Consider the following 14,361-nt stretch of genomic DNA (forward strand, 5'->3'; position numbering starts at 1 on the left):
CTCCCCTACAATCTAATAAGTTTTCAAAACCTGAGCTTAACATCTAATCACCCATTCCTGAGCTGCTTGGTCTTGACTTACAGACTCTCTTCCACCTTGGTGGCTTCCCGTACTGTGGGCTTTGGCCTTTCACATAGGCTAATCGATAAACAATACAGTACCACAGCAATAGTGATCCACTTCTCGATCACCCTGGCTTTCTTGTCTGGCTTCAGCTTGACGTCTTTGAGGATGGTGCTGATCATACATTTTGTGATGATATTAAATTGTATGACCATGGCCCGGATGGTAGATGCCAGGTGCTGATTTTTCTTTTTGTGCCGCTGAGACCAGATGCACCCCAGGCAGTGGTGGACCACTACTTTGTTGAACAGTTCCTGATCAAATGTGAAAAAGACAAAGATTAATGATGTTTCCAGTACCATGGACCACTTAAACACTGAAGTAAAGACAAAAATTATCCATTTAAGGGTCAATTAGCCTTGCTGCTTTGCAATGGTACAATTAAAGCTGAAAGACATGGTTTGCCAGTGTCCATGGGCTGGATTTTACCAGCCCTTGCAACATCAGCGGTCGTGGCGGGAGGGCCCAGAAAATGCCTGTGGGCCTCAATGCCAGAAAGGCCCCGCCCCATATTATGCCGGTGAGGCCTCGTGGCGGCCCCCTTGCCGCTCAGCGATGGGAACAGGATTTAAATATGTTATTTAATGAATTAATTACCCACCTGCTTCTGTCGACCGTCCTGCTGTCATCTTCCGGCCGGTTTCCCGACTCCCTCTTCCAATCAACATCAGTACAACACTCGCTCCGTGATTCATTTCTAATCAACTTAGCTAAACTATAAATTCTGAAGTAATTTCAAAAATCCAAAAGGAAATACAACTGAACTTCAAAGCCAGTGGACAGAGTGGCAAACTCTCCAGGAACTCATGGCTATTCAGTGGGTGTCTTGAATTAGTTTACTTCAGATTGCCATTCAAAACGAAAAGTTTTATACATCATGCCTAAATGAACACTTGGGCGCATCACTATTCCATTCAGAATTGATTCTTTCATTTGTGCTGACAAATCCAATTCGTAATTCTGCAATACTGTGATGTTTTTTGTGAAAATTAGTACAGATGGCTAAAATGGTTCTGTCGGAGCCAAATGTATGGCACGTTGGTGATTTCCATTGCACAACACTGGTCTAAAAGATCACTGGTGAACGAAGTGGCAAAACGTCATTCCACCAATTTAATTAATTCCATCACAATCCATTGCATAATTAAACCATCTTATCTTTCATAGTGATTCAAATACTCAATACCTGTGAGTTACCATTGAGCCCTGGAATTAACAGTTTAACTGGCAGCAATTCAAGCTCTTTCTAAAGATGCTTCACTTTGAAACACAGAAATTACAACACAGAAGGCAGTCAATTGGCCAAAGGTGTCTGTGCTGGTCCTTACTCTCAACTGGATCCATCAACTGCAATCTCATTTTCCTGTCCTGCTTCCCAGATCCTGTTATATTGTTCAAATGATGATCCAATTCCCTCTTAAATGACGTTATTTGAGGTAAAGCATTCCACACTGTAATAACTGGTCATTTAAAAAACTCTTCTAACTGGTTCCTTTGTCCTGCTACAATAGTTTAAATGTTACATCAAAAGCTGACTGGTGAGATTTGCAATACAGCAAAAAAACAGATTCTCTTTTGAAGGAACGGAATTTGGAGTAAGAGTGTTTCTGGCTCTTATGTTACTCTACCTGCATGGTATAATATAACTTCTCAGTGATGAATTGAAAATAAGCTCCAGAATTGCAATTGCAGCCATCATCAAAAAAGGGGAACATATCTCCCCCAGTCCCACCCTCCACCTCCATAGCTTTTAAAATTGAAACAATTTTTTTCATTGCTACACAAAGATTAATCTTACTGTCCAGCTCCTGTTCTGCCACTTCTTGCTGCTGAAATTGTTCGAGGAGTTTCTGGGCCTGTTTCTCCAGTTCTGAGCCTGGCATCGTCTGCCTCAGGTGTTTGAGAATCTTCTGCAGGCATGTGTAATTTGGAATGTTGAAGTTTTCAGAAAACTGGTCCAGCCAGGCTTGCAGAATCGAGGCTATTGCGCTGGAAATATACATGCAAGACAGAGTCAGTAACTGTTTGTCAGGAGAAGCAAAAATGTTTAGAAATAAAATTCTAACTGGTAATTTGGAAGCTTCTAATGTTGTAATTTTAAACTCAATAAATTAAGGCTGTTTATTTGTAATTTATTCTTGGGATAAGGGTGTCACTAGCAAGGCCAGTATTTATTGCCCATTCCTAGTTGCCCTGAGAGGGTGGTGCTGAGCTACTTTCTTGAACTGCAGCAGTCCATGTGGTGAAGGTACTCCCACAGTGCCATCAGGGAGGGAGCTCCAGGATTTTGTCCCAATGAGGCTGAAGGAACGGCAGAATATGTCCAAATCATGATGGTGTTTGACTTGGAAGGGGACTTAGAGGTGATGGCGTTCCCAAGTTTTCATCTTTGGCAGTCACATATATGAGCCTCAGGGCTTATATAAAATTATTTTGCATGCATTTGAAGATACTTATACAAACAGGTCTTTGTGTTCGGATTTGGCTTTTTCCAACAGTCAGGCAGAAGTGGGTTACAAAAAGATCTTTACAAACCTTCACCAAAATTCCAACAGGACGAACCAAGCAAATAAAAGCTACAAGTATAAAGATGACTTGGTTGCTTGGGCTCTGAGGGCTAAGTCGCCAAGGCTTGGACACTCCTATAATTTTTTTCTCAAAAATATACTTTATTCATAAAAATCTGTAAAAAATACATTACAAAGCAGTTCAAAGCAGCACTAAGTTGACATTCCAAAAAGTGCAAAGGAAATCAGTTTTCTTCAATTATAGGAGTCAGTTGCTTCCATTCCATTTTACATGCCATGTACATTTTACAGCTCAGCCATATTCAGTGTATACAGCCTGAGCGGTTTTCCATGGGTCCAGCACCTCAGTTCACTATGGCAGGAGGACCCTTCCACAGTGGTCTTTCCCCATTGATTCTTTGCGGCGGCTGCCCCAAGCTTTAGTGCATCCCTCAGCACATAGTCCTGGACCATGGAATGTGCCAATCTGCAACATTTGGTCGTGGACAACTCTTTGCGCTGGAAGATTAGCAAGTTTCGGGCAGACCAATCTTTCATCGAATTGATAGTCCTCCAAAAGCAGTTGATGTTTATCTCGGTGTGTGTCTCTAGGAACAGCCTGTAGAGCACAGAGCTGCTTGGTTTGAACCTCGACAAACACCACTGCATCTCTTTCCACATCTGCTTGCAAAGGTACATTCCAGAAAGAGGTGGGCAACAGTCTCTTCCCCACCACCGCCACCTCGAGGGCAGCGTGCAGAGGGGGTAAGACTCCGGACATGCAGGAAGGATCTGACGGGGAGGGCCCTTCTCACCACCTGCCAAGCTACGTCTCATGGTGCTTGCTTGAAAGTTCTGGTGATGAGGGATTCTGCCAAATGTCTTTGGCAGTCTGCTCGGGGAACCGTCCGACAGGATCCACCATCTCCTTATGCAGTCGGGCCTTGAGGACATTCTGTGAAGACCACTGCCTGATGGATTGGTAGTCAAAGGTGTTTTTCCGCACAACCTTTTCCACGAACGATAGGTGATACGGCACGGTCCAACTGGATGCCGCATTCTGCGGCAATGTGACCAGACCCATACTTCACAACACCGGGGACAGATAGAACCTCAGCACATAATGACACTTGGTGTTTTCATACTGGGGCTCTCCACACAGCTTGATGCAGCCGCACACGAAGGTGATCATCAGGCTGAGGGCGACGTTGGGTATGTTTTTTCCGCCCTAATGCAGAGGTTTGAACATTGTGTCCCTGTGGACACGGTCCATTTAGCATCTCCAAATGAAGCGGAAAATGGCTCAGGTGACCGCCACGGTGCAGGAGTGAGGTATGGGCCAGACCTGCGCCACATACAGCAACAGCGTGAGCACCTCGGATCCGATGACCAGGTTCTTACCCACGGCGGAGAGAGATCGCTGCTCCCAGAAGCTGAGTTTATGGTGTACCCTGGCTACTCGCTCCTTCCAAGTTTTGGCGCACACCCCAGCCCTTCCGAACCATATCCCCAGCACCTTCAGGTAGTCTGACCTGACGGTGAACGGGACAAAGGATCGGTCGGCTCAGTTCCCAAAGAACATGGCCTCGCACTTGCCGCTGTTTACTTTGACTCCCGAGACCAGTTCGAACTGGACACAGATGCTCATTAATCTGCGAACGGACAGTGGATCCGAGCAGAAGACAGCAACGTCGTCCATTTACAGGGAGGTTTTGACCCGAGTGCCTCCGCTGCCTGGGATTGTCATTCCTCTAATGCCCACATCCTTCCTAATGGACTCAGAAAAGGGTTCTATACAGCAAACAAACAAGACAGAGGAGAGAGGACAGCCCTGCCTGACTCCAGATTGGATCGGGAAAACTTTCTGATTCCCACCCATTGATTGAGACTGCACTACTGATGTTTGTGTAGAGCAGTTTGATCTAATTGCGGATTCCCTCCCCAAGCCCCATTTTGGAGAGCACGTCCATCATGTATGTGTGCAATATCCTGTTAAACGCCTTCTCCTGGTCCAAGCTGATAAGGCAGGTGTCCACCCTCCTGTCCTGTACATAGGCAATCGTATCCCTGAGTAGCAGGAGACTATCAGAGATCTTCCTGCCAGGTACAGTACAGGTCTGGTCAGGATGGATCACCAACTCCAGAGCAGACTTGACCCGACTGATGATGACTTTGGACAGGATCTTGCAGTCACCATTCAGCAGTGAGATGAGCCGCCAATTTCTGATCTCCGCCTCTACCCCTTCCACTTGTTAATGAGGGTGATAATGCCTTTCCTCATGGATTCTGACATGCTGCTGGTCAGAAGCATACTCTTGTATACTTCCAGCAGGTCTGGGCCGATCCAGTCCCACAGAGCCGAATACAACTCAACCGGTAAGCCGTCGCTTCTGGGAGTTTTACTCGTCTCGAAGGACCTGATGGCCTTTGCCAGTTTGTCCAGGCTCTCCCGCATACTGACATCTAAGACCTCCATGATAGATGACTGGGAGGCCGTGCTGTCCCCGGGCTTCACGTCATACAGCCCAGCATAAAAGGATTTGCTAATTCTTTGTATGTCAGACTGCGAAGATGTTACCGAGCCATTCTCTTCTTTCAGGCTGCTGATCACAGAGCTCTCTGTACCTTTTGGAAGAAAAAAACGCAAGCACGTCTCATCCTGCTGAACGGAACGGACTCTGGACCGGAAGATGATCTTGGAGCCTCCGTGGCAAAGAGCGAGGCCTGCCGGCTCTTCACCTCTTGGAGATCCTCCTTGACCTCAACCCCCATCGAATGCAGCCACAGCAGATTTTGCATTCTTTTTTGGAGTCAGGACATTTCCCTCTGTGTGTCTCTCGTTTTCTGAACACCTTTGAAGGTAAAGAACTTCTTGATATTCTCCTTGATCGCCTCCCGCCAATGCACTGGAGACTCAAAGAGGGGTTTCATGGTTGTCCAACGTTTGTAATTCCTTTTGAGTTCCTCAACATTTTCTGGGGTGAGCAGTATAACATTGAGCTTCCATGTTCCCCTGCTAGCCTGCTGGTCGTCTTGTAAGTGACAGTCGGCCAGTAAGAGGCAGTGGTCAGAGAAGAACACAGGCTTGACGTTGGTGGATCTGACCATGAAAGCACGGGACACAAACAGGAAGTCAATTCTGGAACAGGCAGACCCGTCCAGTCTTGACCAGGTGTATCTACGCTGCACTCCATCTGCAGAGTTGCTAAAGATGTGGTGCAGCTTGGCTTCTTTTACTGTTTCCATTAGGAATCTAGACGTAGCGTCCAATTTGCTGTGGTCCTTGCTGGATCTTCCAGCTGCGTTAATAATGCAGTTGAAGCCACCACCTAGAATGACCAGTCTGGATGTTGTCAGCAGCAGTGGGAGCTGGTGGAAAATGGTCAGCCGCTCGCTGCATTGAGCCAGGGTGTAAACGTTGACCACCCAGAGCAGAGCAGTATTGTACATTACATCTGCTACGAGGAGTCGACTGCCCACCACCTCCTTAACTTCGGAGATGATGAAGTTGCTTCCCCACAGCAGAATACTAAGGCCAGAGGAATGGGAATCATTTCCCCCGACCAGATTGATGACCCTTGTGACCACTATCGCGACCATTGCCTCTAGGTGCCGAGGTGCGGTATTCCATACTCCCGCAGAAACAGCAGGTCAGCTTTGACCTTGGCGAGGTTAATCAAAGCAATCTTTATATCCATTTTAAAGTTGTGTGTTGCTTCCCACACCAGGTGTCCTTGTTAGTCCTTGTCCTTGGGTATGTTCCTGCATACCAATAGTGTACACAAGCTGTTTCACATTTGTCGGGCTCAGAAACCCCTCCTGGTTACACATTGTGGGGGGGGGGGGGGTCTTGTTCCGCTGGGGTGTCAACGGGGGGTCTTCTAGGCAGCAAGGCTTGGGCTGTCCTCTGCTGTTGGTGTTTTTCCCCTCCGTTCCTCCTCGAAGACATTGCTGCTCCTGGCTTCCTGGAGCTGCAGTGCGCCAGATGCTTCATTGCTCTCGGTGTCCCGGAGCTTGGATGCGCTGGGCATCTCGCTGGGTTTGGGGCACACTGGGCCCATCACAGCTTCCAGTACCCTGGAGCTGGGGGGCTTTATCTTCCAGCTGCTTTGAGTTCTGCCGTTTCTTTTGCAGGTGCCATCGTTCCAGCCCTTCCTCGTCCAATGCGGGGGAGCTGCCATAGTCTGTCTCAGACGGTAACCTCCTCTTGTCACTGGTTTGGGTGCTGGCCTTTTCCTTTTTTGGAGGTTTCTTCTTTGTGGTTTTCCTTTGTACCATTTGCCACTGACCAGTTTGTCCATCTGCTGCCTCCTCCTCTATTGATTCTGTCTGCCCGGCTTCCGGGCACGGGGTAGGTGTTGGGTCGCTGCTTGCAGCTGCCTCCCCTTTCTTCTCCTTCTCAGGTAGACTTTCCTCACTGTGGAGAGGATTGCTTGTCTCCTTCCCAGCACCAGACGTATTCACTGTTCCTTCTCCCGGCCTTTCCTTGGACCTTGCCGCCTGAGCATAACTGAGGCAATGTTTGGGGCAGGTTTTGTAGAGCTGACCTGCCCCAGAGCACAGGTTGCTGCACTTATTCTGTTTACAGTCCTTGGTCTGATGGCCTTCCTTCTTGCAGTTCTTGCAGACGACTGTGCTTTGGTTGCCATGTGACCAGATTTGCCACAGGTGTGACAAACTCCGGCTGCCCCGCATAGATCAGGAAGCCTCAACTTTCTCCAATTGCGAAGCTGGAGGGGGATGGATGATGGCTCCGTTGGCCTCGACCTTCAAGGACACTCCTATAATAGAGGACAGTCAGGTATAGTTAAGGATATCTAATGAGATGCTCCAATATAGTCAGCTTGCCACTCACTCACTTTCAGCTCCCTGTTTAGTACTGGTGACCATATAGCATTACTTACTAGGCAGTTTAATTGGTCTTGTCATAAAAAATAAGCAGAACAAGCGATCAGTTGTACAGTGAAGCTATTACAATATTGAAACCCAAACCTTTAACACAATAAAACATCCCATGGCACGTCACAGGAGGTTAATCACACGAAACCTGATACCAAGACAAAGATGAAGATATTATAATAGGTGACCAAAAGCTTGGCCAGAGATTGATTTTTCATGAGCTTCTTAAAGGAGAGAGGTGGAGATGTTTGTGGGGTGGATTTTTAAGCTTATGGCCTAGACAGCTGAAGACCATACTAATGGTGGGGCAAAGGAAGTGGGAGATGCACAACAGGCCAGAGTTGGTGGAGACCAGGAGACAATGTAGGTTGGTGAACACAGGAGTGATGGGACTTGATGCAAATTAGGATATGGACAGAGTTCTAGATGAGATGAAGTTTATGGAGGGGGTATGTTACAGGAACTTTATATTTTGCCAAGAATAAGCTCCAAAAGCAAAATTTTTTTCACACAACAATTGAGACTTAGTGAGACTGACAGTGCTGTTCCAGCAACACATGGTTTCACTTCTACAGACCCTTGCCAATACTGGGTATAGATGAACATGCATTTTAAAAGCTGCACATATAACAAATCTAATCTTATTGCACAGCAATTCCATATTCTGTTGACCAACATGGGCTCTGTGGAGACAACCGATTCCATTCCGACTAAACTAGCTGGCACGGGGTGTGGTGGGGTGTGGGTGGTCAGGTTGCAGTAGACTGCAGTGTCATGCAGTAAAAGCCTTATATTCGTAGAAATATTTTGTACTGGAGGGACTGTCTTTACATCATCTGACTTCAGTGCAACAACATTCAAGTCAGTTGGCATAGTTAAATCCAGGGATAAAAGCTATTTTACATCAGTTCCAAAACCTTGATGGGCCATATTTTTAAGGGTGCTGAATCATATTGGCTGTAAAAACATACAGCTTAGGAAATGAAGTACTATAATTTTTGCAAACATCAGTCGATGCACAAAAGGGTAGAATTGGAGGAACACAGAAATTCCAGTATTGGGCTTGAGGAGGCTGCAGAAATAGAAGGGCAAGGCCAAGGAAATTTTTAATTTTGTTTGGGGGTGGGGGTGGTAGTTATGTTTGTTAAAGAAAACAGCATCTCTAGGTTGAAACACAGTGGAAACATGACCTGAAGAAGAAGCCAAAGTTCATTTGTTATGTCAAGGAAGCCTCTCTTCCTTAACCATTTTCATACTGCTTAGGAGGACACGTTACATAGACTTGAATAAACACTCAACCAGTGACATTGCAGAAAAAGTTTAAAAAGAAAAATCAGTTCAAAAGATCGCCACTACGAGAGGATACCCCATTAACAAAATCTCAGGTGGAAATAAATTACTGAGTTAAAGAGGCTCTACTCCGCTGACTCACAATGCATAGAATTTAATCTGTACTGTCTAGAAAACTTGGCCCAAAGCACTCTTCTGTAGTCCCACAGAACTGAAGTCTCTATCTCCAATGTATACATACAAACATCCGAATTAGGAGCAGGAGTAGGCGATTTGGCCCCTTGAGCTTGCTCCACATTTGATAAGATCATGACTGATCTGATTTTGGTCTCAACTCTCCGAGTTAATCAAGAATCTATCTAACTCTGCCTTACAAATATTCAATGACCCTGCCTCCACTGCTCTCTGGGGAAGATTTCTCATCTCCGTCTTAAATGGGAGACACCTAATTTTTAAACTGTTTCCCCTAGTTCTGGTCACTCTCATAAGGGGAAACATCCTTTCAGCATCCCTCCTGTCAAGTCCCCTCAAGATCTTATATGTTTCAATAAAATACTCAAACTTTGAAACTTCAATGGATACAGTGCCAAACTGTCAACTTTTCCTCATAAGAGAACCACTTCATCCCAGAAATCAGTCGCGTGAACCTTCTCTGAACTGCTTCGAATGCAGTTTTATCCTTTCTTAAGTAAGGGGACCAAAATGTTACGCAGTACCCTCGGTGTGATCTCACCAATGCCCTGTACAACTGTAGCAAAACTTCCTGACATTTATATTCCATTCCCCTTGCAATAAATGACAACATTCCATTTTCCTTCCTGATCACTTGCTCAACGTGCATACTTTTTGTGAATCATCTACCAGGATAGACAGATCCTACTGTACCACAGAGTTCTGCAGTCTCTCCATTTAAATAATAATAATACTGCATTTCTATTCGACCTGCCAATGTGGACAAATCCACATTTTCCCACATTACACATCAACAAAATTATATCCCTACGGAGTCATCTGAAATCTCTAATCAGCTGCACTGTACTATATTATTTACTTTCATGATTCATTATCATTCTTTCAGTCTCTGAAACCATCACTTCTTAAGTAGACACTGAAAGTACTCTTGGATGGTGGTGGCACTGGAGAAAGTGTAAGGATGTGATCGAACTGGAGAAAGTGCAATCTTGGATAGTGTAATTGTAGTATTCTGGAGTTCAGGTTAATTATGCATGGATGCACTTTGCTTACTTTCCTCCGATTGTGGCCTCTTGAGCATCTCTGATTTTAATTGTTTCACCAATGGCGGCCGGGCCTTCAGATGCCAAGACCCTGAGCTCTGGAAACTCCACCCGAAGGGGGGAATTTTATGATCTACCCTGCGGCAGGTTTGGAGGTGGGGAGAACATAAAATATGCTGTGATGGTGGCGGGGCAGGGGTTGCCGCTACCATCCCGCCTCTGTCAAAATTTAGTCCAGGGCAAGAAGGCCTATGAACAGCCTCCCTCACCACCGCCCCCCCTGCCACCGCCACCAATTGAGGCCCTTAACTGGGCAGTTAACCCCCAGTTAAGGGTCTCTTCCCGTTGCAGCCGCAATTGGCCATGCGACAGGCGACCCTGTTGCTGCATGAGAAGCACGACATAGCAAACCGTGATCTGGAGTGTAAAGGCACTTAGTGCCTATACAAGGGACACTACATCGGGAAAGGGCGGGGGAGTGGGATGTGCTGAGAGCCAACCATCCCCCTCTCCCAAGCCCTTGCTACCAACCCGACTCTCCACCCACCCCCCCCACCCCCCCCCCGCCCCGCCTCCCACTCTGACCTACCTGTGGCCTGGGTCCAGCGACCCTCCTTGGTCTCCACAGTGGTGCTGCAGTTTCTGGCATCTGATTGGCTGGCAGCTCTCCAATGTGAGATTTTCAATGACAAGGTCCTTGCTCCTGTAGAAATCCCGCCACTGTCCATGTATGTGCCTGATTGACACTACATTCAGTGAGCCTTCTGAAGCAGAGACAACGTGGGGATCACATCATCCATTTTTCTGGACATCGTGACCTCCGCCGCCACGATAAAATTCCCCTCTAAATCTCTGCCTTGCTCTCCTCCTTTAAGACTCTCCTTAAAACCTACCTCTTTGACTGTGCTTTTGGGCATCTACTCTAATGCAACCTACTGTTGCTCGGTGCCAAACTTTGTTAAATAATGCTCCTCTGAAGCTTCTTAGAACGTTTTACTACATTAAAGAAACTACATAAATACCAGTTGTTGTTGCTGTTGAGATTTGTTTGAATAAACACAATATTCACATGTTGAAAACCACTCTGCTGTTTAAAACAAAAACAGCAGCTTCAAACCTCCCTCCACCCATGAAACTTGGATTAAAGTGGATGTTAATTTGCCAAACAACATGTCCAACTAGCACAGTATTTTAACATGAATTAGACTTTCCTCAATTAGGAAATGGTGGTATTTTGGCCCCTGTATGTACTTCATCACTACATACCTCCCAGTACAAGAGACAGGTACCTTGTAATGTTAATTAGGACTAATGTAGTCTAACGGACTAGCTTTGCTCATCTAAAGTGGGTGAGGGGTCAACTCCCTTATCTCTTTAAAAAATACTCAAGCTCTTTATGACCACTACGACACAATCCTTATTGCGGACACAACTCAATGTATTGTTTGATGTAGTGCACCAGTTTAGCAAGCATTTCTTATAATGCACAGCCCCCAATTTCACCGAGCTTAATTTCACATTAGCAATTATGGGATGTTTTGTTGAAAAGCTGTTTTGATGCTTTATCTTTGCTTCCCCCACTTAGAGCTCCGAGTTTAGTTAAAGAGCAGCACAAAGCAGAATAATCCTGGGTTTCATCCCATATCTCTCCTGAGTTAACATTTTTGATCCAGAGCAGTAAAATGACCTCAGCATCTGGGTGGGGGGATAAACTTAACTAGGGTTCCTGTTTATCTTTGATGGCTTCCGCAGAATTGCATGGATGCGAAACTGCCTGCTCTTGAAAGCATTTATCTATCAGGATTTGACATGAATAATAACCACTTGGGGGATGTACTTGAAGCCATGAATTCAGGAGTCAGCTGGGCAAGTTAGATTGTGACACAATGCAAAACATTCAATGGCAACACAGAGTTGAATGTCTACCAAGAACAGGTCACGCTCCAGATGTATGACTGCACCTAGATGATGATTTACATTTTTCTTCAAACTTTGAAAGGAAGTTTGCTAGACCTCATAGTGAGATTGAGTGGTGGAGTGGGGCATAAAGAGAGGGGGAAGGAGGAGAGGAGCCCAATTCTTCAATATTTTACCCTGACTGCAGAGTCCAGCAATGTCAATCTAAGGTAAAAAAAAAATCAAGAGCTTGATATTGAAGGAGGAGCAATTTTCCACTGAAGAGTTTTGGATGTTTGTGTTGATACAATTTGTATGATAAAAACCTCTCTAATCTCCAGGAATGTAGGGCAAATATTAGAGAGGCAATCAATCATCTCCTTTAATGTAATTGCTATGGCCAAAAAGTTATCAGCTGAGCAGTGGTGAAAATTCTTGTGTGCCCTAACTGAGTTTTGAACAGCGACCCCAATTAACCATTCTTGAAGCACATAAACTGGCAAACAATTCCACCAACATCCAGAGCACAGAAAAGCAAAGAATGGAAAGAATGAAAAGAGGTGGAAAAGGAGGAGTTCAATGTGTATGCTTTTTTCATTTCTTTCCCAAACCACCAGATGAAGTGGTTTACCATGCTGAGCATCTCCTTTATTGGGGGAGGGGTGGTTGAAGGGAGATGGAGTTAAAGCGGCTGACTATAACTGGCTTGCCTTGCTGCAAAGATACAATTTACCAGCTAGCTACAGGGTGTTATCTAGAGGTGTTATAGAACCGTGCAGAATGCAAATCATTGAATTCATGAGGCTGCAGGATGGTTGTGCAAAAGAAAACACTTGCTACCAAAACTGATTTGCTGCATTAAATTTCATCTGCCACAAGTCCACTGATTCCACCAGCTTGACTGTGTCCTCTTGAAGTCTATCATTATCCTCCTCGAGTTCATAATACTTCCAAGTTTTGTCCCAAGTGCAAATTTTGAAAATGTGCTCTGCACACCCAAGTCAAAGTCATTAATATAGATCAAGAAAAGCAATGTCCCAATATGGATCCCTGGGGAACCTCACTATATATTTTCCTCTAGTCCAGAAAAAAACTATTCATCACTACTGTCTGTTTCCTGTCACTCAACCAACTTCAAATCCGTGCTGTCACTGTCCCTTTTCTTCCATGGCCTTCAACTTTGCTGACAAATTTGTTATGTGGAACATTATCAAATATCTTTTTGAAACCCATGTACACCATATGGACCACGTTACCCTCATCAACCCCTGACCTCATCAAAAAAATTCAAGACAAACATGATTAAACATGTGCTGGCTTTCCTAAATGAATCAACATTTGTCCAAGTGACTGTTAATTTTGCCACAGACCTTCTTTTCTAAAAGCTTTCCCACCACTGAGGTTAAACTAACTGGTCTGTAGTTGATGCGCATATCCTTACACCCTTCTCTGAACATAAGGTATAACATTTGCAATTCTCTAGTCCTCCATAACCACCCTGTATCTAAGGAGGACTGAAAGATTATGGCCAGTGCCTCTGCAATTTCGACCCTTACTTCCTTTAGTATCCTCGGATGAATCTGATCTTGTCCTGGTGACTTATCACTTTTGACTTTTGCGTCGACACAATTCTTCTTTGACCTCTCTGATCTCGAGGAATAATGCAAATATTAGAGAGGTAGTCAAGCGGCTTCTTTAATGTGATTGTTATGGTCTGGAATGGTGTTCGCCGCACTACTATGGGATGCTTTTGTGGGAAAGAAGTTCCTACATAACTTTACAGGAACTGCCCGCTGTCCAACAATTTCTTTTCACATTGTTGGAATCTGCATGAAGCATAATTTAGGCACACATTAGATCGAACTTACTTTCTGAATACGGCGCTCATTTCTTGAGATCTTAGTTTTCCATGTTCTTCACAGTTTGGACTGTCCAGGTTTCCACGCCTGCAATTGGTCATAAAGCACAAATGAAGTCATTTTCAAGAAGCACTTGCATCCAGATTTGGCTATCACTCATTAAAAAATAGTTATCCTCTTCACTATCAACTACAAGGCCAATTTTTGTGCATCAGCAAATTTCCCAATCATGCCTCCCACATTTAAGTCCAAATCATTAATATATACCGCAAACAGCAATGGTCCCAACGCTGAGCCCTGTGGAACACCACTGGAAACCACTTTCCATTCGCAAAAACACCCGTTGACTGCTATCCTTTGTTTCCTCTCACTGAGCCAATTTTGGATCCAACCTGCCACATTCCCCTGTATCCCATGAGCTTTCATTTTCTGACAAGACTGCCATGCGGGACCTTGTCAAATGCCTTAATAAAACCCATGTAGACCACATCCACTGCATTACCCACATCTATCCTTTTTACTTCCAAAACCTGAATCAAGTTAGCAAGACAT

The 14,361-nt window shown here is 45.1% G+C and overlaps 1 protein-coding gene across 1 annotated transcript in view; it reads right to left on the reverse strand.

The window, feature by feature from the left end:
• Positions 1–1,138: 1,138 nt before the first annotated feature.
• The window catches only part of LOC137373244 (ral guanine nucleotide dissociation stimulator-like 1), a 75,728-nt gene continuing 62,505 nt past the window's right edge, over positions 1,139–14,361 (reverse strand). Inside the window, exons 5-7 of the mRNA XM_068038094.1 lie at positions 13,819–13,896; positions 1,922–2,112; positions 1,139–1,200 (exon numbers count right to left, since the gene is read on the reverse strand). Coding sequence (XP_067894195.1) covers positions 1,190–1,200; positions 1,922–2,112; positions 13,819–13,896 — 280 coding nt within the window. The 3' untranslated portion in view covers positions 1,139–1,189. The remainder of the gene's footprint in view (positions 1,201–1,921; positions 2,113–13,818; positions 13,897–14,361) is intronic.

This window comes from Heterodontus francisci, chromosome 8, assembly GCF_036365525.1.
Source record: "Heterodontus francisci isolate sHetFra1 chromosome 8, sHetFra1.hap1, whole genome shotgun sequence".
NCBI lineage: Eukaryota > Metazoa > Chordata > Chondrichthyes > Heterodontiformes > Heterodontidae > Heterodontus > Heterodontus francisci.